Genomic DNA, 25,161 nt, shown 5'->3' on the forward strand with positions numbered 1-25,161 from the left:
TATGTGTCACTGATATAAATATAAATCAGTCAAGGTTTACCACCACATGTTGAGTTTAAGGACCCACGTCTTGTTTTGTCCAATATGGAATGCATTATTTAAACTTTTAAGTCTTTATTTTTGGAAAATAAACCTCTTTATAATCTCTTGTTGCTGTATTTGGGTTTACTTCATATTTGTCATTATAGTTCTTGTTGCTATGTTTACGCCACATTTATTTTGGCCTGCGTTTTTATTTCTACCCCAGATAGGGTTTTCACCCATAAATCACACTGTCTCTGGGGTTAAAGCCTCGATACTTACCTCCTTCATAGTTTAGACTTTGTTTTTATCTCCCATGCACAATGATGGACAACTTGATCCTATCTGGCCATTAATCTGACGTGCGTACAGTATGTTCTGGATGATGCAGATCCCGCATGTCATTAAAAATCTGTGTAACGCGTCTAGCAGATGTTATATAATAATCTGCATGGGGCAGCTACAGTATCAATCTCCATCGGCCCTCAGGAGTCGGGGGGTTTGGTTATTTTGTATGGATCGGAACTGGTTGTCCTGATGATAGAGGTGTGGATGTCGCTGGAGTGGTCGTGGAGAGAGCCCCTGCGGGCCTTTGGCCGACAGCGCAGCAGTGTTAGGAGTTCCCGGGAAACGCTGCTGGAGAACGCCGTGTAGATCCATGGGTTAGTGCAGGAGTTGAGACTGGCAAGCAACATGAGGATGGTGAAAGCCACACCTGAGACCAGAAAAATAAAGCTATTTAAATTGTGACTACTACTTTGTTTGATTTGGAGTAAGTGAACATACAGTATATGTGTGTGTATATTAGCAGCTGTGAGGGACTTGTGGTGATGCGATAGCAACATCTGGTTAGTGATGGAGGAGCAGTTTGGGAATTGGGTAATTTATTGGTGTTAAGACCTGGGCTTTACTGTGCATGTTGTAGAGGAGAAAGAGAGCAAGGGCATCTGCAGGACATTTCCTGTAGGAAAAATACAAGAGAAATGTCATGGTTGTATGGTACATCATGCTTTAGTTTTAGTTTTACCTTGGTCAGGTGGGTCCGGGTCCCAGGCTGCCCAGAGCTGTACGATGAAGAAGGGGGACCAGCAAATGGTATAGACCAGAACAATAACCAGAGTCATCTTCACTGTTTTGGACATAGCTTTACACACACCTGAAAGAGGTGAAGGTGAGTGGCAAGGTGAAAAAGAGGGGTTTAAGGAAGGTTTGGTGTTGTTGTAAGAGTTCCTCTGAAGAGCAGAGTAACAGTTTTTGTGACCGTAGCTGTCCGTGCAAGACGTTTCACGGCAATCTGGCTCCGAATGTGAATCTTTAGGGCTGTAGGTGTTTGAAGGTAAGAAGTCACTGTTGTTGTTTGCTTTATAGAGATTATCTCTTGTGTCTTTCTGTCTGGTCTGGTTTTTGAGAATGGGGAAGTGAAAGAGCACCATGTTCTTCCTCATATCAGCAGATACCATGTGCTTTGATTTCAGGTAGATGTTGTCGTGGATCTCTTTGAATATTCGTACCTAGACGCACAAAAATCACATGTTTACAGGATTAGTCCATTTTCTTAAAAAAAATCCAGATAATTTACTCACCACCAGGTCATCCAAAATGTTGATGTCTTTCTTTGTTCAGTCGAGAAGAAACATTGCAGGATTTTTCTCATTTTAATGGACTTTAATGGACCCCAACACTTAACAGTTTTAATGCAGTTTAAAATTGCCATTTCAAAGGACTCTAAACAATCCCAAACGAGGCTTCAGGGTCTTATCTAGCGAAACGACTGTCATGTTTGGCAAGAAAAATAAAAAATATGCACCTTTAAACCACAACTTCTCCTCTTCCTCTCGCTGTGCGACTAATTGCGCAATGACGTGGAAAGGTCATGTTTTACATTTATGAAACGCACATTTGCGGACCATTTTAAACAATATACTGACACAAAGACATTATCATTCAACATACAACAACTTTGAGCGGTCCTCTTTCTCCACACTTGTAAACACTGGGGCGTAGTTTCGATACGTCATCCGTGACCTCTTGACATGATGACGTATTATATGAGGTCGCGCTGGCACGTCACATGACCAAAGGAAGACGAGAAGTTGTGATTCAAAAGTGCACATTCCTCCATTTTTCCTACCAAAAATGACAATCGCCACGCTAGACAAGACCCGCATGCCCCGCCTGGGATCGTTCAGAGTCCTTCAAAACTCCAATTTCAAACTGCACCAAAACTGCTAAGCGCTGGGGTCCATCAAAGCACATCAAAATGAGAAAAATCATGGAATGTTTTCCTCAAAAAACACAATCTCTTCTCGACTGAACAAAGAAAGACATCAACACCTTGGATGACATGGTGGTGAGTAAATTATATGGATTCTTTCAAAGAAAATTGACTAATCCTTTACATTAAAATATGATATGTATTATCGAAGCGACAAAAACACAAACACAAACAAATCTGCCTTCTTGGGAACCGCATTAGCTGTAGGAAAGAAACATCTGCACGTTAGAGAATTCTGCTCCTGAAATAGAACGACTCCGACCTAAACTCCTCATCCAGGTCAGAGATCATAATCTTAACAGGGATGCTAGAGAACTGAAGCATTATGATACATGACAGAGGATCCAACACACTTCAAAATACTGTCAGCCCACTGGAAACAGTGTTAATCCCAACAGTGTATTGTCAGCATAATATGTATTCATCACCTTGACAGTGTGCAAATCTCAAAAGAGGACAGGAAATTAATATTTCTGTTCTGTGACACGATCTAAACCTCCCAGTAGCCAAACTAGCGAGATTTAGAGTGTAGTCATGTAGACCAAACACAATGCAAGGAAAAATATATTAAGCTGGAACTTATCAAGATGGCTCTTGACACAAAGACATAAAGGAGACGGAAATCATTTGGGGAGTATTAAAATAAAAAAATGATGATGAAGTTGTCACATCAGTCATAACTCTGGTGGATATCCAAACAGCTGCTTGAAATAATGATGAGATTTCCGTAGTGGCACACGGGATGAACTAAGACTTATTTTTGAAACATTTTTGAAGAAGAGAACTTGGCCATTTGCCTTTACAACTACACTGTCAGAGAACAGAGGTCAAAATATGTACCTCAGCTGTCACTGGGGTGTTACCTTTAGAAAAGTACAGCTTTGAATCTAAAGAGTTCATATATGTACCTCAGATGTACATATTGCTACTATAGTACTAAAGCATATGTTACTATCTCAAAGTTACAAATTGCTACTAAAATGAATACATATCTGTGCCTAATGGGTTGGTACATATTATGAAAGGGTACTGCTCCAAATATGCTGGGGTACTTATTATGACAATTTTTTTCTATTAGTGTACCATATCCCTTTACATGTGGTACTGTATTATCACTCCTACCAAAAACGCACATCAACAGAGTTATGCTATCATTGGGTGATTCTCACGAAACCATTGAAACACCACGGCACTAATGATTTTAGCTTTAAAATGTGTAATATAGTAACATTAAAAAGCATCAGAATTAACACAATACTGTGTTCTACCTTGCACAATGTGTGATTTCAACATAAGAATTTATAATTGTAAATTTTATCTCATTTTCTGCTGAAATTCTCCTTACCGCAATGTGTCCGGCTGTGTTTGAACATGCGTTATGTTGTAATTTAATCAAATTAACACAAAAATATTAAGAAAAAAAATAAATGGATGTTTTGCTAGACTACTTAGATGACAGAAAAAATATTTACTGAATATTCATGTATAATAATAATGAAGAAAAATTAGGAAAATGATGTGTCCATGCCTGATGTTCTCATCCTCCGCAACACTTTTTGAGAACAGTTTAAGCACACATACAGAATTTTAATAAAGTTTGATTTTGAGTGACCAAGCACATGGACCAGTTACTTCAAGATGGCTACCAGGTAAGATCATTTTTTACAGTTCATTTGAAATATTGTCTTGTCAGAATGCTTACACGACATTTTGATTATCATTACTGCAACAGATGCTTATTAAATGTTAATTTAATTAATAGAAGCATAATACTTTGATTTTAAATGCATGTGCAGAATCTCCAAATTATGTTCTTTCAGGTTTGTCATGTCATTTTGAAAATATGTCAGTGTTGATGTTTTCTGACTGTTGCGGTAATGAGATTTTTTAGGACTAATTTTTTAAATTATGTTACAAAAAGTGTTAAATGATAAGTAAAAGTTTTTAAATTAATGTTCCCATTTTCTCCAGACTTTGGTTTTTAATGTCTGGTGGGAAAAAAAGGAAATTTAAGCAATTTTTACATTTTCATGCTTGACATTTTTAAAACCAAGTTTTCGTGAGAATCACCCCATTATAAAAAAAGTAAGTACTTAGTATTTTTGTCTTGTTTTTAGTAGAAATATCTAAACATTCTTAAACCAAGATTAATTTTCTAGATGAGCAAAATTAGTCTAGTTTTCAGTGGATTTGTGCATAAAAATCAAGCAAAAAATCTGTCAATGCGGTAAGCAAATTTTTGTTTAATTTTCTTGAATTAAGCGTTTAATAAAAAAGATTTTGTGCGTACCCCACTGGCAGATTGTTTTGCTTGTTTTATGCACAAATTCACTTAAATGTCATATTTTTGGTCTAAAACCATTTTATTTTGCTCATCAAGAAAATGCATCTTGATTTAATCATTTTTAGATATTTGTACTTAAAACAAAACAAAAATATAAGTAAGAAAGTCATTTTTTAAAGCAGTGTATAAGGCCTGAAGTTTGACATCTTTTAAGAACATTCCCAATAAATGCTGTAGTAATGCACAGAAAACACATGGCAGTAAAGACATAATATTAAATATTAATAATAAATATTTATTTTTCACTTTTTTAAGATACATACAGGAAATATGTACACAAAATTAAAAACAAAAAATTGTCAGAACTAAATGTCTTCTTCAGGTATCAGTCAGTGGCTGCGTCCGAAAACTCTAAATTGCTGCCTTCTGAGGCAGCTTTCCAAGGCAGGAATTCATCAAGGCATGTCCGAATTCAATGTTTGGTTTACTTCCTGTCTCCTGAGATACCTATGCGTAAGCGTACAATAAGAATGTGATTGGTCGAGCCCGGTCGAGTTCGAAAAAATAAAATGGCGGCTAAGGACGACTGGACCACCAATTTAGTGTAAATAAAGGTAGATATTCACTTTTTACACCTTTTTATTGCATTTCTAGCGAGAAATTAGTATTGTAGTTTTCAAATATGTGATTAGTTATCACAAAGGCGCTCTCTCTTTATATTTCAAACACGCTGCCTTTGAAGTGCGTCCGAAAGTCTTTCTCTGAGCTGCCTTCACGCCTCCGAAGTCATTTCCTCATGAGGCAGCAAGGCAACGAGTGAGTTTTCGGACGCAGCGAGTATTTAGTGTGACCTCTCTTGGCACGAAACACATCTTGAGCTTTTTTGAGGAGACTGAAGTCATGAAGTCATCGATTAGAATTAGAATTTAGGATTTAATTTTATTTAGGTTTAAGAGATCCTGCTATTGCTCAAGTGAAAGGGGAGTTTACACTAAATACTTGACACTTCAGCTTATACTTTTATACTGTTTTTAATACTACATACACATTTCCTGTATTTTCTGGTTGTATTCTTATAAGGAAACTGAGAAATAATTATATATGATCACTATACAATTGCAAAAACAACAAATCTAATGGTAGTATGGTGGACTAAGACTTTTCCACAGTACGCTGGCGCACGTATGACTAACGGACAGAACTGCTATTGATTCACTAATATCTGATTCAAATAAATGACATGAGAAGGAAAACAAGCTTGAAGCACCAGAGATGGAATGTAAAGAAACTACCAATACCTGGCATACGGTGATAATAGCGGTAGGAAGCACAAATACAGCTAAAGTCATCCAGGTGACGTAAGCCTTCAGACCCCAGGACTCAGCAAAGTGTCCCCAGCATTCAAACACTCCTGGAGTAATCTCTGACCTGGAGAAAATAAATACCTGTGGAGAAGATAACAAATGATGGGGAACAGCAAGTAAACACAATATATTTGCTACAGTATTCACTGTGATTAGAAGTCAATTATATTCCAGGTAGACCTCTTTGTCAATCCTTTAGCTCATGCCATATAATTTACTGTATATGTATCTATACGATTTTAGCATAAGCAAACATCTCTTGCTACTTTTTAAGTTATGAAGTAGGCTACTGTTTAGAAATGTTCACTTCCTTATTTTATTTTTCTACATTTTAAAATTATAGTGGAATAACACTACTATGGGAATTATGTTGTGACAAAAAAATCCTAATATAAAATATCTGCAACATGATCTCATGGAAAGTCGTGTTATAGTCATGCAAAATTTGATTCAGTTTTTTTGTGCCTTGAGCACGGATGTCTTTTTCGTGACACACAAATTTCTATAAATAGTTTCTTGTGTCCGTGGCACGACTTTCTTTTTCGTGTCATTTTATGTTTTGTTTTCTCTTTTTTTGCCCTTATTTTTAAATCATTGTCGCTTAGGGTTGGGATTAGATTTGGGTAAGGATGCACTTTTATGTATTGGTTTCTACGTGTTTTTCTTCCGCTTTTAAAACTATTCTCGCCTGGAGTTGGGCTTAGAGTTGGGGTTTGGGTTAGGATATCTAAAAATGTAACAGAAAGTGATTATAACCCCAACCCCAAGCTACAAGGGTAAGAAAATACATAAAATGAAACAAAAAAGAAACGGACAAATGTTTTAAATGATTATATTATATTATATTATATTATATTATATTATATTATATTATATTATATTATATTATTCATATATGGTGTTACAAAAAAGACATTTGTGCTCAAGACACGAAAAAAGCTGAATTTCGTGCCATGGACACGAAAAAAAAGTGCGTGACTACAACACAACTCTTGGGTTAAGTCACCGTTTGCCTAAACTTTCAGAAAATAATGGTCGAATAATGTTCCTTAGTTGTCACTTGGGTGGTACCGTTTCTAAAAAGTACACTTTTGCCCCTAAAGTGTTCATAAGAGGTACACATTCGTGCCAAATGTATACATATCTGTACCATAGACTGTAAAAAATATAGACGTAGTGTCCGTGACATCATCCATAGGTTTGTGAAGAGCTTTTTTAAGCCAATAATTGGCAGAGCATGCCGTCGCCATCTTGGCAGCACGTTACCATGAATCACTCGCGGATAACCGAAAATGGGTAAAAAAGCGGGATGGGGTGAATCTGAGGTGGCTGATTTCGAAACCCCGCCTGACTAGCTCAACGGTTGTGACAGCAGTGGCAATTCACCTGTCACTCAAGTGACCACACCCTTAACTATGCAGAACTTTAAGGCTTAATGTAATTTAAACGGACGAGTTACAAAAAAACTCACCCCCTCTCACAGTTGTCATGAAGGGCAAAATATAGACCAAAATCACTTTTTGTACCAGGCAAAAAGTGCTGTAAAGTTGGGCATTTTAACATGGGGGTCTATGGGAACTGTCTCCATTTTGGAGGCAGCCTCTAGCGGCCCGCCAGTAATACAGTTTACAGTTTAAGTCACTTCCATGTTGGCTTCATCAGAGAAATCGGAATGTTGCCCTCGATCTGTACCTAAATGCTACATATTAGGACCTTTTTTAAAGGGTACTGCCCCAGTGACAATTTGGGATCACTTTTTGAAAAATTTTTATGATAGTGTAGTATTTGTAAAAATTGTACTATAGGCATTTTATCAAGCAGCTTCTTGAGGTCTCACCCTGAGATGCTTTTTAAACAATATCGAAGAGTTCGCATCTATTCTTGGCTCTGTGCAAAGCTTGTAAACGTTTAAACAGTACTGTTACTGTGTACTATATATAGTAGCGATTAGATATATAATATAAACTAATACAGTACCTGTGGCACACTGAGAAGAAACGCAAGACCCCAGGCCACTATAATGGTTGTGTTCCAGCGTGAAACAGCCCCTCCTTTGTAAGCCTGTAGGGGGCAGCAGATGGCGTTATGGCGGTCCAATGTCATCGCAACAATCATGAAAGAGGATGCAAACATTCCCACAATCTGCAGATACTTCACAGAGCGACACAGCACATCAGGACCTTGAAACCTCTCTGTGATATCCCATAAAAGCTGAGGGAGCACCTGCAAATTAACATCATGCATGTGAATACATTTTTGGAAATATTAACATGAATCATTAACAGTTCTACATTAAACTCACCTGAAAAAATCCCACTACAAGGTCTGCAAGGCACAGATTGACCATGAATAGGTGCATGGGTGCATTGTGTTTGCGTCTCCTCAGCAAAACCCACAGTACAAAGCTGTTTCCTAGTGTTGTGAGAGCTAAAATCAGACCAAGAACTCCAATCTCAGCTCGAGCTAAATCCATGTTCCTCTCCCCGAGCAGAGCGGGTGACTGTGTGGCGTTGATGGAGCCGTTTTGAGATAGCAACCAGAAGTATGATCCATCTCTTATGGTGCTATTGAGCCCAGTATGCTCAGAAAAAGAAGAAGAGGTGAAGTTGGTCAATCCAGCAGTTGCATGGACTGATATATCCCAAACTTTCTCCCCCATGCCTGCAGAGAATAGCATAATTTGCATGAAAGTAAAAACTTTATTGCTTCGTGTAAACAAAATATTTGAAATGTTTTAAAATTAGATGTATTAATTCAAATTACAATCTTAACAATTGGTAACACTTTACAAAAAGGGTGTATTTATTGAAGGGATAGTTTACCCAACAATGAAAATAATTTCATGAATGATTCACCCTCATGTCCCTTCGAACTCGTAAGACCTCCGTTCATCTGAACACAGTTTAAGATGTTATAGATTTAGTCCGAGAGCTTGTTGGCTCTTCATGGAAAATCTATTTATGGTATATTGTCCATGTCCAGAAAGGCAACAAAAACACCATCAAAGCAGTCCATGTGACATCAGTAGGTCAGTTAAAATGTGTTGAAGCATCGAAAATACATTTTGGTCTAAAAAGAAAAAAAATTATGACTTTATTCACGTGACGCAGATGACGTATGACGCAGCTGACGTGTTATCTGGTGCGCCCCAGCTTATTTTTGTGTGCGCTGTAAGTTTGAAAAAAAAAACTTCACAAACATGTCTGAGGATAACACGTCATCCGCGTCACTGCAGTCACGTGACTTTAGTCTTGCGCTTCACAACCGACGCGGAAGTGAAGACGATGCTGAATAAAGTCATAATTTTTGGACCAAAATGTATTTTCGATGCTTCAACACATTCTAACTGACCCACTGATGTCACATGGACTACTTTGATGATGTTTTATTACCTTTCTGGACATGGACAGTATACCGTACATAGATTTCCAATGAAGGGTCAACAAGCTTTTGGACTAAATCTAAAACATCTTAAATTGTGTTTTGAAGATGAACGGAGGTCTTACGAGTTTGGAACAACACGAGGGCGCCATTAATGACATTATTTTCATTTTGGGGTGAACTATCCCTTTAACATTAGTTAAAGGGCACCTATCATGCAAAATCCACTTTTACAAGGTGTTTAGAAAAAAATGTGTGTTAGCAGTGTCAGTGTGTGGACACAACAAATCTACAATGAGAAAAATCCACCCACTTTTTTATCCAAATTAAAACAAAGCACATGATGTTTTGATTCTTTTGTTAATGTGATGTCACACTGATAAAGCCCCGCCCAGGGCCACTGACTGACAGTCCTGCATTTCCATAGTTTCTTCCCCCTTAGTTGTACACTGTCTGTCAATTGTGAGATACAATTGTCTCAGACTATATTCACTGTAACCACATCAATTTTAACTGAAAGCGCTGACTGTTTCTTTTGGTAAGGGAGTGAGGTGCAGTAACTCATTTGCATTTAAAGGTACACACACGAAAACAGCGTGTCTTTGTTCCCACCCAAATAGGGGCATTTTGAACATGTTATAATAAATTATCTGTTGTTTTTTAAGCTGAAATGTCACAGACACATTCTTGGCACACCTGAGACTTATATTACATCTTGTAAAAATGGGCACAATAGGTGCCCTTTAATACATTAGCTAGCATGAACTATACATTTGGCAGACATTTTTATCCAAAGTAACGTACAGTGCATTCAATGGGAACCGTACCCATGACCTTAACTAACGTTAACAAATCTTTTATAATTTTTTTCCCAAATAGACGTGACTCCCGAAAACCCATCCAGATCTGTTTATTATGTTCACTCCCTATTCATTTCTCTCTCAACGATTATGTTCTCTATCTGCTTTCATTCCATCGCCCAAATTTCTATTGCTTTCGAGCGTTCTTTTCATCTGCTCTCTGATCCTTATAAAATATGGTTTATTTTCTTGACCCTGCAAATAAATTATACAAACAAAAATATCAGTTGCACAAACGAGACTGGCAGTGTGAGAAAGAGGGGAAGCCTGAGACTTTGACTTACATAAATAAACAGAAAGAAGGAGGTGCATTGAGAATTGGACACTGATGGATGTACAGTACACTACAGCGAATTATTTAGTGCTGCCCTTCAGAGGCTAAAAGGATAAAATAATAATTAACACTGATCAAGTGTAAAAAGCTGGAACTCAATATCATACAGTATTTATAGATTGTTTCAGCAGCAGCAACATAAACAAACGACTTTGGTGGCCCAAACTTGTATAATCAAAATTGTATAATCAAATACAACAGTCATTTTACAGTAGTTTATTTCTGATAACAAGGGAAGTAAATTACCTTCGTTCATATATAATATCTAACACATATCAACTATTACACTGAGCTAACGTTACTGTGTAAAATTAATGTATACGCTACAGATCCTTGAATTCTTGCCATGCTGCCAAACCTCTCCGCACAGTTCATGCACGCTTATCGTCTTCCCTCGCCTTTAGCAAACCAAATCCAAATTGTTTTTTCGACTAGGTATTTGTTTCAGATATCAGGTTAGAAACTAGCCAGACTAATAAATAAATAGATAGTAAGTTCCTTTCGGTCTAACCATGACAATGCGGTGTCTGATGAAACCGTCTATATTCTCAATTGCAAAGTACAGAAGATGCTGGAAAACCAAAGTGAGGTTCCTGAATCATTAACAGCTACTAAAGAGGACAAAGCAGATGCACAAAAGTCACAAAACATACAACCAGTCATTGATCATTAAGGAGGCATGTGTGTGAATGCTGCAATTATTTTGTCTTGTAAATGAACAGTGTAAATTATTTTATTTTTTTTCTAAATAATATTTTTATGAGAAAACATAATCCATAGGGAGTGTGTACATATATGCACAAATTTGAATACAGTTTATAGCACTGGCATAAGATAAAAACATCATCTCAATTGGTAAAGCATTGCCTTTGCAGCATAAAGGATAAGGGTTTGTTTCCCAGGGAACAAAATGTATACCTTTAAATGCAATGTAGGTTGCTTCGGATAAAAGTGTCTGATAAATGCATAAAGTTATCTAACATTCTACTGTTGTTTTCCAGGAAATATAAACCTCTGATTGAGAAACAGCAAGTGTCTTTTAGGTGCAGTCATTAATAACACGTCTGTTCCTGTCGCACAGGTTTTTAAGGTCGTCCCCTGAAGCATCTGATGCATGAGCTGTTCAGTTTACCCTTGCTTTGTCATTTTCACTCGTCTTTGAAGCTGTACCCTGTGGGATCCGTTTGTACTGTATGATGTTGCATAAATGTTGACCTAGGCTAAATATAACTTATGATACAGAGAAAATGCTCAGGTTTGTAAAACGCTTACAGTACAAAATACTTTTGTGTTTTAAAGGTGACCAGTCTGTCTATTAAATGTGCTGGTTGTTTTTAATCCAGGGCTGGGTCACTATTGGACAGAACACATTGCTGGGTTAAAAATGACCCAAATAATGGGTTGTTTAAACTCAACTGCTGGGTTATTGTTAATCAACAATGTTGAAAACAACACAGCATTTTTTAGAGTGACAAACCAATATATTCTTGTTATTTATTTTATATTGTAGTAGGTATGTTGATTGATAATCCAGTTGTATACAATTTTACTATGAATTTGCACACATTCATGCACATGCATGTGCAGATATTCATGATCGCTGCATGCATAACTCTCATTGTAAAAGCAGTTTCTCCCTTTTTGTTTCCTTAAAATATGAATTAAATACAAATTATTTAAAATATGACTTTATGTCAGTAAGGTAAAATTAATTTTTTTACGAAATAAACTCTCTAGCCCATGAACACTACGTTCTGTCAGTGTGACCTGATGTTATGTCTTATAATTAATTGATTTATAATTAATAATTAATTTTTTATAATATTGTACTATTTGCTTAAATTTTTACTAACCACAAATTTGTCCTTTAACATTTACTAAAACACTGTAAATGATCTCTTGGCACATTCGAATATTTGCTTCCACATTTGAACTTTGAAATGGTGCCACTTTACAATAAGGTTGTATTGTTAACATTAGCTGTTAACAAATGCATTAACATAAACTAACAATAATACTTTAACATAATGTATTAATTTAAGTTTATGTTAATTTCAGCATTTGCAAATACAATTTAAAATCCAAAATAACTTAGAACGGATGTGTTAAAAACAGCACATTAGTGTTGATTCTGGGACAACACACTAAATGCGTTGTCCCAGAATCCACCCATCTCTGTGTAATTATTGAAACAACACATTTTGTGTTACTTTTGACACAACTTGTGTTTTATTTTAATACAAAATCAACACAAAATGACACATAATGTGTTAAAAGCTTAACACAAAAAGATGTGTAAAAAATAACACATCCTTTCTAAGAGTGTGTTAACATTAGTTAATGCATGCACTAACACAAACAATCGTATAGCAAATATTAACAAAGATTAATAAATACTAATAACCTATATTGCTTAGTTTCAGTTCATGTTAGCAAATGTATGTACTAATGTTAACAAATACAACCTTTTTGCACACTGTTACCTTAAGCATTAGTACAAAATGTTATTATTACAGTAAATAAAATGCTTAAACAGGAAAACATTTTTTGGGAATTATTTTTTACATAATTTCATTTTCTCTAAAAACCAGTATTATACTTATTTTGTTTAGTGAATGCTTTAAAATTTCTACAGGAAAACAAGATTGTTATTTTGCAGTGTGTTTTGTTAAAAAAATAAATAAACTTACTTGTTTTTGGAAATCAGCCGTAATAATCCATGTGTATTCTGAGCTGACAGTACTGATGAATAGCATTGAGTTATTTCAGCATCCTTTGCTTTCTCCCAAGTCCATATGCACAGAATTCAAAGTTGTACTTTTTAAAGTACCACTCCAGCAGATATAAGCAATGAAATCCAAGAAATGTCCATTCATGATAGACTAAGTCTAAACATTAATTTCCCACCAAAAGCACCAGTGTGCTATAGCTTGGCATTGAACTTGAACATTGCTTAAGCATATTTCTTACGTAACTTCTCTTTCTCCGTCTCAGTCTCGTCTAAGCACTTCTCCTGTTTCTCAGGTCTCTTGTGTTGTAAGATGGAGGAGGAGCCAGAGAATGATGCAGGGTGTTCAACTTGTATACATCCATCTCCACTGTGACACAAAGTATAGATAGTATATGAAAGCTCTTTGTCTTTCTGGTAGCAATGCTCTTGAGAGTATGAAATCAGTATAAATATTTGCTTTCACATTTATATTGGACTGGGTGTGTCTGGGTGTGACACTATTTTCGGCGGTTGTTTTAGGGATGACACCATGTGATTGACATTTATACAATCTGTTTCTATTTTTGTCACTTCTTGTAAAGTGCCATTCCTTTGCTTTTACTTGCAAATGATTTCCTTCACTGTGTTACGTTATAAATACATAAAGAGTCAGCCACACCTGTCACATTACTTAAACAACCCGATCTCTAATTATCCACACCGGCACACCATCATTACCACCAATTATATTAAGTTGTTTACCCGCTTGATATTTGTTGCTCTTTTGCGGTCCTGCTTCAATAAACTTCACTTAGTTATGCTTACCTTTGTGTGTTTTCTTCTGCGTCACAAAGAGATGGTTTGTTTATGTACTTATATTATTGTTTGCTTATCAAATATCTTTGAAACACAATTTTTAGCACAAATCAACCAGATGTGGAGTAGGATGCAATATAAATCATGCAAATACAAATCATCAGGACATTTATCATAAGAAACGCTTTCAGAACCTTACTGGAGAAGAATAAGGGTCAGATAGCTGCATGTTTTTAGCAAATACTATTGCAAATTGAGTTGCAATTCCAGACAATTCTTTGGCAGGGAGTAAAAAACAGTGGCAGCTGTTTTCCTCTGAGAAATTATTTGTTTGGCCACGCATGCATCTGTATGTCATTGTCATCAAAAAACTTGAAAAGTGCTGAAGGAACCAAAGCATGTCAATGCCTCGGGCGCAACATTTTAACAGGTTCCTAGAAATGGCTTTAACAGGTTCCCAGAAATGGGTTAAGGAAGAATCCAAATGAACTAAAGTTTAGTTGTTCAAATCGGAAGGTATAGACAAAAAAATAATTGTTGTAATACACTGAAAAAAATGATTCATTGAATTTAATCATTTTTTTAAGGTAAGTGGTTCCAATCAATTTATTTAAGCTACATTTAAACAAAAGTTTTATATTTTATTTTACTTTACTAATCTTTTTTGTTTAAATGTAGCTTAAATAAATTGATTGCAACCACTTACCTTAAAAAAATTGATTAAATTCAATGAATCATTTTCTGTTTAGTAAAATTATTATAATTCATTGCGCATATGTCGATTTTGCAACATGATCTCATGGAAACTCGTCTTAGTCACTCAAAATGTTATCAATTTATTTGTGTCCATGGCACGAAATTCAGCTTTTTTACGTGCCTTGAGCACAAATGTCTTTTTCGTAACACTCGCACAAATTTCTATAAATAGTTTCTCGTGTCCGTGTCACAACTTTTTTCTGTGTAATTTTATGTATTGTTTTCTCATTTTTTTATCCTATTTTTAACTCATTGTCGCTTGGGGATGGCGTTAGGATGTACTTTTATGTATTGGTTTCTACAGGTTTTTCTTCTGCTTTTAAAACTATCTCGCCTGGAGTTGTGGTTAGAGATTTGGGTTACGATGTCTAAAAATGTAACATAAACACTGTTAACCCAGAAATTGTCTTTACTTAAACAATCAAGTTAACATCACTTAATATTTTCTGTTTTGAAGCCAAAACTTAAAAAGTGTAGTTGATTTAACTTTTAAGCTTATAAAATCCATTAAACTAAAACATTCAAGTAAAATGAACTTAAAATTATTAGTTCATGTTGTGAGGAATACCCATAATGAATATTTTGATTTTGATTATTTTCTGCTTTTCACAGAATAAAAACTGATAAGAACTTTCTCTACTCAAACATTTGTTAATAAAGTGTTATATAGGTTCAAGCTCTTATATTATTGATGTTGTTTTGTTGTATTTATAATTTTGTGAAGTCACTGTTCACGTGATCAGTGTTTCCATACATTAACCCTGTTCAGAACATTTTATTGGATGTCTCTCCACAGTACTGACAATGTATGTCAAAAACACAGTTTTGTGTGTGTTTCTGTGGAGAATCACGTTTATTCAATGATTGACTTAAAGTCATAATTTTGTGTTATAATACCATTTATAACATCAAAAGTAATTTAAAGTGATAAAAACTAAAGTTATATGCAAATGGGTTTCCGGTTTCCTTACAAATTTCTAGTAATGTCAACTAATCCGGGTTAAGAGTGCAGGAATATTGGAAGAAATAAAAACATTAAGTACATTAAACTTAAAATTGTTATTTCAACAACTTTTTTAGGGCAACGAGTTTCCATAATTTTTTTAAGTTCAATCAACCTGTATGGGCTTACAGTGAAGGGGCGGTTTCCCGGACAGGGATTAGACTAGTTTTAGAATAAAATTAATTTGTTTTTATTCTTTTTATTAAGCATTTTACTTATTTCAAACAAAACATATTGAAACAAACAAACATATTGAAACAAACAAAACAAAAAAACAGCACAGGAAATAATTAACACATCTATAAACATGTGGACAATTTACATACATCATTTTGTCATACACTGAAAAAAAATTCTGTAGAATTTATAATGTTATTGCAGCTTGGTTGCCGGTAATTCCTGTAGATTTAAATTTATGTTTTTACTGGCAAGAGTTTGTTCAAATTTAAATCAATTTTAAATATTAACAAGTCTTTATCTTTACAGAATAAAACTATACAAAAACAGCCTCATGCAAAGCATTCTGGGAACCAGAAATCATCCTCAACCTTTTTCTGTTTTTTTGCTTCAGATTTTGTTTCCCAGAATGTTTAGCTTGATGCTGTTTTTTTAGTTTTACTCTGTAAAGACAAAGACTTGTAAATGTAAAATGTTCATTTTAATTTGAACAAAATGTTGCCAGTAAATAATAAATTTAAATCTACGGTAAATTACCGGCAACCCAGCTGCAATTTCTACGGATTTTTTTACATTTTATCCAGTTTTGGTTTATGACCGTTTAATCTTTAGACATTTTAAAATATTCTCCCTTTTTTTAAAGAATAAAATTAATTTAAGAGCTGTACAAATTGAAAACAACTTGCACTGACATATCTTTAAATACATCAGTTTCCTTTGTTTTGCCTCAAAATGCACACAAGTAATGTTTTTAGTAAGGCATGTTTGTTAAAACTGGTTATATTTCATAATTAAACTAAGGCCTAGTGCTGGCTTAAGCTAATCTCTGTCTGGGAAACCACCCCAAAGTGATTCTAACCCCAACCCCAAGCGACAATGGTAAGAAAATAGGAAAAAACAATGAGAATACATAAAATGAAACAAAAAAGAAAGTAGTGCAACGCACACGAAAAACTATTTAAATTCGAAAAGCATGCAATTTCATGCTCAAGGCATGAAATAAAGCTGAATTTCGTGCCATGGATACGAATAACTTGATCAAAGTTTGCGTGACTATAACACGACAATCCGTGAGATCAGTCTGTTGCAAGAAAACAGAGATGTGAAATATGTGAGGATATATGTGGAGTCTCTTGGAACTGCAAGGAGGCGACATACTGACAAGCAATAAGCTTAATATGGGGACTAGTGTGAGGAAAAGACATGGGATACTGATTCACTTAGGGGAATTTCTCCTGGGATTTTATTGTGGAGATAAAAGGTACACAGCATCAAACAACGTTAGACAAAATGGCAACAATTATCGACTGCTCTAAGCAACATTGCTTGTATTCAAGAAGACAACGTTCATAAACAACATGCCTGAAAACAAACTCACAATTCTCACAAGCATTTTTTTCTCATTCTGGATCATTTGGATTTGTTTCTTTTACACAAAAACTTTGGTTACAAAGTTATCCTGTTCTGTTTTTTCTATAACCATATCTTTGAATTTGAATTTTACAAAAACCTTCGTCTAATAGACAAACTTCACGGTTTGATGTGTTTATACTATACAAAATGAAAAGAAAACACATTTTTAGGAATCTGTCTCGGGGCTGGGAAAGTTAAAGAGAAAACAAACCAAGTGCAAGTAAACCAATCCAAAGTTAATGAAATAATGAAATTTTGTTATTATTTACTCACTGATGTTGTCCTAAACCTTCCTGTATTTTTTTCTGTGAAACACAAAATCAGACATTTCCAAGAATGGTTACACAGATTTGGCCATAAAAGTACTTTTCAACCATGTCTGTCAAGCTCTATATAAACACTATAAAAAGGTCCATATCTTGTTTGCTGTTTAAAGGGGACATTTCACAAGACTTTTAAAAGATGCCAAAGAAATCTTTGTTGTCCTCAGAGTACATATGTAAAGTTTTAGCTCAAAATACGTAAGGAATAATTGACGACGGGCCATTGAATTATAAGAAAATAATGCACACCAAGGTGGTAATGCGGCACGACGCGAAGCGGAGTGCCGTTACACCGCAGGTGTGCATTATTTTCAAATAATTCAGAGGGCCGGAGTCAATTATTCCGCTTATACCACGGTTACCACAAACATTGCTCTGGTGCCTATTTTTAACACATTTGAAAAGATAGGTGTGCGGTTTACAGAAAAATAATCAACACCCATAGAACATTTCTCAGCCAATCAGAATGCAGCATTCAACAGACCCGTGGTATAATGTATAAATAATTTATTATAGCAAGTTAAAATTGCCACATAGGTGTGAGCAAAAACATGCCGTTTTGGGTGTCTTTTAAAATGCAAATGAGCTGATCTCTGCACTAAATGGCAGTGCCGTGGTTGGATAGTGCAGATTAAGGGGCAGTATTATCCCCTTTTGACATCACAAGGGGAGCCAAATTACAATGACCTATTTTTTCACATGCTTGCAGAGAATGGTTTACCAAAACTAAGTTACTGGGTTGTTATTTTTCACATTTTATAGTTTGATAGAAGCACTGGGGCCCAATAATAGCACTTAAACATGGAAAGATTTTCATGATATGTCCCCTTTAAGTCTTTCCAAGCCTTCTAAAGTCATACGATAGTTTTGGGTGGAACAAACCTAAATTTCATCCATTATTTATTTTGTAAATAATTTTTCTGTTATCATCAAAAGCCAATGCCCTTAGCTGCTAAGTTGTTAGTTTCTTAATGCCACTGGAATGAATAAATATGAAAATTTACACTGCACATAAAGTAACGCTTAACACAGTGTAGGGTTGCTTGAATATCACTCCTGCTTGTGTTATGATTATGAAGTGTAAGTAGTAAATAATAAAACACATGCAATAGCCATGAATGAGACCTGACACTGAAAATGACTACAAGATATATTTTACATAAAAGGCCTTGTTTACTTACAGTAATTACCTTGAACTCATACCTGGAGTTCCTTTAGATGTAAGTATTAATATGAAGCATATGTTTCTGTATATTATATACAGTTTGTATACATATTATGTGTGTGTATAAGGTGGTGTTCTTATGAGTGTACTTAACACATGTACAGTACAGAGGCATTCATATATGTGAAACTGGGGCAAGTTGTCACAAGGGATAGCTATTAAAGGGATATTTCACCGAAAAAATTAAACTTCTGCCTTCAGACATGCCAGATGGATATGTTATGTTGGAAACTTTAATTTAAAGAAAACTGCATTACATCACAAACGCAAACACAAAGTATTCCATTTTACGCTAACCACTCGGGCAATTAGACGGGCAGCTGAGAAAATGAAATCATTGTGTAGCGCTGTATTAACTGTCTTTTCAAATTTATATTGGCTCTGCTTCTCACACTAATGATTTGAACAAACCTATTTTATGTGCATATGTGTTTATTTACTTTTTTTGGAGGACTGAAAGAGTGTTGATGTAATTCAGTAATTCTGGCAATGATGATTATTATTATATTCATTTGTGAGAGAAGCTGGAAAAAGGTGGTCTGAAAGGAAGCTATATGTTACAGATGAAGGTAGATGGTAAAAAGAGGTATAGAATGAATATTAGAAACCCTTGTTTAACACTGGCAGCATGAAGTTTAAGCAACTTGCTTATGTAAGTCAATTTAACCTACTATTTTCAGTTTAGTTGACATACCTTAAGAAAAACAAGTTAAAATTATTTGACTTGATTTGTTAAGATAAAGTAATAATAAAAATATATGTTAATTTGATATAATTTTTTACAGTGTGGACAAGACTGAATATGACATCTTGTTGGCAATATAGATGCGTTCAGAAGCTAAAATTACAAAGCAAGAGAAATTGCATGTGATTTGCGAATATTTTTTTACAATTCATTTGGTCTGAAAGGTGAAAGATTTTTTACTAACAGTTAAACTAACTGACTTCAAACAGCTATGAACACTCACCTAAAGGATTATTAGGAACACCTGTTCAATTTCTCATTAATGCCATTATCTAATCAACCAATCACATAACAGTTGCTTCAATGCATTTAGGCGTGTGGTCCTGGTCAAAACAATCTCCTGAACTCCAAACTGAATGTCAGAATGGGAAAGAAAGGTGATTTAAGCAATTTTGAGCATGGCACGGTTGTTGGTGCCAGATGGGCCGGTCTGAGTATTTCACATCTGCTCTGTTACTGGGATTTTCACCCACAACCATTTCTAGGATTTACAAAGAATGGTGTGAAAAGGGAAAAACATCCAGTATGTATAAGGGAAAAAAAAGGCTACAATTTGCACAAGCTCACCAAAATTGAACAGTTGAAGACTGGAAAAATGTTGCCTGGTCTGATAAGTCTTGATTTCTGTTGAAACATTTAGATGGTAGAGTCAGAATTTGGCGTAAACAGAATGAGAACATGGATCCATCATGCCTTGTTACTACTGTGCAGACTGGTGATGGTGGCTTGGCACACTTTAGGCCCCTTAGTGCCAATTAGGCATCTTTAAATGCCACAGCCTACCTGAGCATAGTTTCTGACCATGTCCATACCTTTATGACCACCATGTACTCATCCTCTGATGGCTACTTCCAGCAGGATAATGCACCATGTCACAAAGCTCAAATCATTTCAAATTGGTTTCTTGAACATGACAATGAGTTCACTGTACTAAAATGGCCCCCACAGTCACCAGATCTCAACCCAATAGAGCATCTTTGGGATGTGGTGGAACGGGAGCTTAGTGCCCTGGATGTGCATCACACAAATCTCCATCAACTGCAAGATGCTATCTTATCAATAGGGGCCAACATTTCTAAAGAATGCTTTAAGCACGTTGTTGAATCAATACCACGTAGAATTAAGGCATTTCTGAAGCTGAAAGGGGGTCAAACACCTCCTCTTGAAGTCACACTCTCAGGCTTTGGAGAAAGAGAGTAGAAAATTGTGTGTGTGTGTGTGCGCGTGCGTGCGTGTTTATAAAAAGTAAATCCTTGTTGTCAGTGTCTAGGTGGAGTCAGAAGAGTAAAGGAGCCCCAGGCAGAAACTCATTAGGCATATTGTGTCTTTCTTTACCTTGTACACAGATGCAAGTCACATTTGAGTAAATAAGGGTTCCCTTTTGCCATGTAGCCAGGTTCAGTGACAATAAGTTTGTTGTGTATCTTATTCAAAGTAGATTTGGGTTTGTTTGTGTTTATGCTCAACAATAAGAGATGTTGTGTAGACTAAATGGTTGCAGCAATTACCTTTTAATAAGAAAATCTATGAGGTGGTCTCGTTCTTGTTTTTAATGATGCCTTACATAAATGAAAAAAATTAAAGAAAAAACAGACACCTGTTTTCAGAAAAAGGTTCTCGGAAGAAGCAAAGAAGCCAGTGGCCCCTTGAAAACATTTGGATGTGAAATTTAATGAATGAAAAAATTCATTAAAAAAAAATTTCTCACTGAGAACTCACTGAGATTCAAAATTGTAGCATGAATTAAAGGGAAAAAAAGTCTTACTTTGCCATGATTGGCTGAACACACTTTTAATGGGATAATGGCCATCTTTGCAATGCATTTGCAGATTGACATGAATGTGTTAAATTTGTGAAACTGGAAGGGCTAATTACAAAGTAAACAACTCCCTTATTTGTTCATTATCGGTTTTGGTCATGTCCAAAAATAGATCTTTAAGTGAGCCAGCTTTTAATGTGCACTGAGCTCATTGGTAAAGGACTAATGGTCTGAAAAGAAGTTGACTTAAAACAGCTGGTCTAAAAAATGCTAGGCTATTTTCAACTCAATGTTGGGTGAAAAAGAGATGAACCTAACTTGCTGGGTTGTAATTTAATCTGATGGGTTGTTTTAACCAGTTGTTGGCTCTAATATAAAATTTTCCGTGTCAATTTGACCCAACACCTGAGTTTGTCCCTTTTTGACCCTACGTTGGGTTGAAAAAAAGCAAAACACTAACAAGCCCAGCAGCTGGGTTCAAATTAACCCAGAAATTGTTTCTGTTTGACCCTGTGATGGGTTAAAACAACCCAGCATTTTGGATTGAAACAACCTACCATGCAAAATTACAACCAAGCAGGCTGGGCAGAAGAGTTTTGTACATTTTTCTGACTGTGTACTGTTAACTGTACTGTGTTAACATTAAATGAAACACGAAGTTAATCCCTATCACAATACACAAGCACAAAGACCACACTTGTGCCGAGGATCATTTTACATTGCAAAAATCAGGCATCTAGAAGTGTCATCCCCCCATTTACTGTTATTTTTTTCTCAAGAAGCATTAGTAATATTAGCTGTTAGTCTTTGTAGCCTGTGTGCATATTAGGTGTAGTAACAGGCCATAAGTGTTTAGTGATACTGACTTCAAAGTGTATTAAATGTACTTAAATAATGAAGCAGTAAGGAGAGACAGACCCAACACATCTACTGTGTTTTTTCTAATGTTTTTGTATCACATTACTATCACAAGCAGTGTAGATGGTATAAAAAACATTTTTAGAACAAAAAACATTTTTGCTGTGATGTGGATTTAACAAAGCTGATTCATCAAATGCTTTTTAGAAATGGTCCCTCGAGGTAGGTTGAGAGAGAGAGAGAGAGAGAGAGAGAGAGAGAGAGAGAGAGAGAGAGAGAGAGAGAGACTGTATGGCTTGTAGGGTAAAGAATCAGTTCGCTCTTTGACGGCTAATGTGATGGATTCCCTTTATTAATGTATTGTGGTCTCTTAAATCTACTCCATATACATGTCAGGGTCACGCATTCACAAAATTGATGGAGTGATTTCAGCACTCAGGGGAAATTGGGAGAGTTGTAATATCTCAGCAAAAATAAATCATGAAAGATATGATAAGAGCTGAAGCTGATGTAAAACTATCTCAAAGAATTACAAAATGCCAGAATCTAAAGAGGGAAACAAAATGAGGCCAAGAACCAGGCCCATGTTTTAATTATTTAAATTATACATTAATACAGTCCTGCTTACTTTTGTGCTGTTTATAAAAGGTATTTGCATAATAAAAGTTTTTTTTAATAAAAAAAATACTAATACTTATTTTTGTTTTGGTACCTCAAAATTGTAAAATGGGCAATTGTCCGTACAACCTAGTCGTTTAAGACAACTGTTAAATAATTCAAATAATTTAACATTCTTTGGCATTATTTTATGTTCGGAACCTTAAACAAATTTCACATATCATAGTTGGGATTCTAGGATAATACGATAAAGCCGCTAAACGCCACCTCCATCAAAAATTAGATAATGATATTGACCGAATAGTCTTGGCATGTATTATATGTTAAATACGTTTGCTTCAAATGTGCTTAATCCCAGCCTCGTGCCATCCGCTAAACGCGATGTCGACGTTGTACACTTGTGCTCGAAAGATGAATTAGATAAATGACGATGTGCAAAATGACAATGGATCACTTTAAAATTTGTGTCCCGTGCGAGTCCTTCGACCTGAATACAACCTGTATGTGCAGTCACATGGACCACAGCGCCACCTAATGTGTGGTACAGTTTCTTCATTTTTCACTTTGACTTTTATCATTGGCAATGTTTCTAGTTGCATATTTAGTGATTTTCCCCAGGTGGTCTTTATGGCTAAATGAAAAGTTTGTAGATTTCTTTCTATGGCTAAAAATAGCTACTTTAATGTAATCATGTACACTTTCTGTGTTAGGTAAAACCAATGTAAAACAAGCAAAATGCACAGATCCCCGGCAAAAGCTTATACCAGCATCCAGTAGAAGTTTTAAAATGTAAATTCATTGTCAGGTGGTGCAACTAGAAAGTCAAAGGTTGCACTTGAATGCCCCTAAGAAATAAAAATGACAGTTGTACCCTTATGACATTTTTAAAGGTTGAATCAAAAATATTATGGAAAAAAAAACATTAAAATGTACTGAAATATTGTTCAATAAACAAAACGTTTTAAACACATTTTTCCTGACTCAAAATTATGCATTACATTCATTTAAAAAAAGTTTTGAGGAGCTTGTCTTTGATCCAAAAAACATAATTGTAAAATATAGCAACCTTTAACTGTAGCTAATAACTTCACAATATTGTTGGTATATAGTTAGTAAAATGAGGCATCAGGTATGGTGGTCCATTCCCTCTATCTAAAACTGTTTTTCTCATTGTCTAATACTGTGTGTCGGCACCAAATTACTTGTAAATCATGTTTACTTCAAATCTTAGATGGTTTTCATGCAATTAAGGTAAACATTTCCAAGATCCTTAAGATATCCCATAACTTTAGAAAATAAAGATGCACTAAACAGTTGTTTGAAGGTCATCTCACAATGATCCAATAAACTCCAACCAACAACTTTCTTATTTACAATGTTTACATTTGTGATGTTTGCTGGATCAGTGTGTATTAGCGTTTAAAGTGTAAAAACCACCAAACCTCTAACTTTTCCATACAGCTCTCTTGACATTAATTCGTCTCAGTATTCTGAGTCAGACACAGTACTGGCATGCATGTGCAGAACACAACCTTTGGGAAAACAGTGAAAAAAACATTTAAGAACCTTTTTGGATTTATCTATGTGGAAACTGATATGTGATATGTTTTTATCTAAGTTTTACAATTAAAACTATTAATTTAAACATTTCATATGGTCATATATTTATTAATGAGGAATTGCTTAGTTAAAACTACAGAAGCTATCAGACCTCTAAGAGGCCAAAGACTACACAAATCAAGACTCTTAGGATTTCATATTCAATAAGGGTTTTATATATTGTTTGCATGATGAAAAATAATAAAAGTTTTGCAGACAAATGAACAAAAATGTTCATGTGTTTGGAGAAACGAACACCCCAACTCAAGGTGCAACTTGGTCGGGACATCTTGCCGTTTCTCCAGATGAATGGTGAGCTGAAAGGTATCGACAAGTTCACAAAATCATAAAACAGAATTTCACTTTGTGTGTGAGTGCAAAATTCCAACACAACAGCCAATTCCCAATAATATGTCTAAACAAAAAAAGTATAGGCTAACTCTGAAAAATCCAAAACATTGAGCTCCAAAGTACACGCATGGATAACTCCCAACACCTCCAAAACAGTCGTCATCAATCTACCCGGATTTACAAGCCTACAGGAGAATTTACCACACAATTATAAAGTCTTTGAGATGTCTGCTATTTGATTTTAATCTACAAATAATATTTCACATACTTTTGTCAGATTTAAAAGCAA

General features: G+C 35.3%; 1 protein-coding gene across 1 annotated transcript; it reads right to left on the bottom strand.

Moving 5' to 3' along the window:
• Nucleotides 1-23,679, bottom strand: avpr2aa (arginine vasopressin receptor 2a, duplicate a). The gene is made up of 7 exons (XM_073875285.1): nt 23,254-23,679; nt 13,210-13,617; nt 8,247-8,605; nt 7,922-8,167; nt 5,879-6,025; nt 1,049-1,532; nt 1-736 (listed from the first exon to the last, which is right to left on the bottom strand). The coding sequence occupies exons 3-7, from the start codon at nt 8,601-8,603 to the stop codon at nt 507-509; spliced, it is 1,464 nt and encodes a 487-aa protein (XP_073731386.1). The 5' UTR covers nt 8,604-8,605; nt 13,210-13,617; nt 23,254-23,679; the 3' UTR covers nt 1-506.
• Between the last annotated feature and the right edge of the window lie 1,482 nt (nt 23,680-25,161).

The sequence above is a fragment of the Misgurnus anguillicaudatus genome, chromosome 13, assembly GCF_027580225.2.
Source record: "Misgurnus anguillicaudatus chromosome 13, ASM2758022v2, whole genome shotgun sequence".
Classification (NCBI taxonomy): domain Eukaryota; kingdom Metazoa; phylum Chordata; class Actinopteri; order Cypriniformes; family Cobitidae; genus Misgurnus; species Misgurnus anguillicaudatus.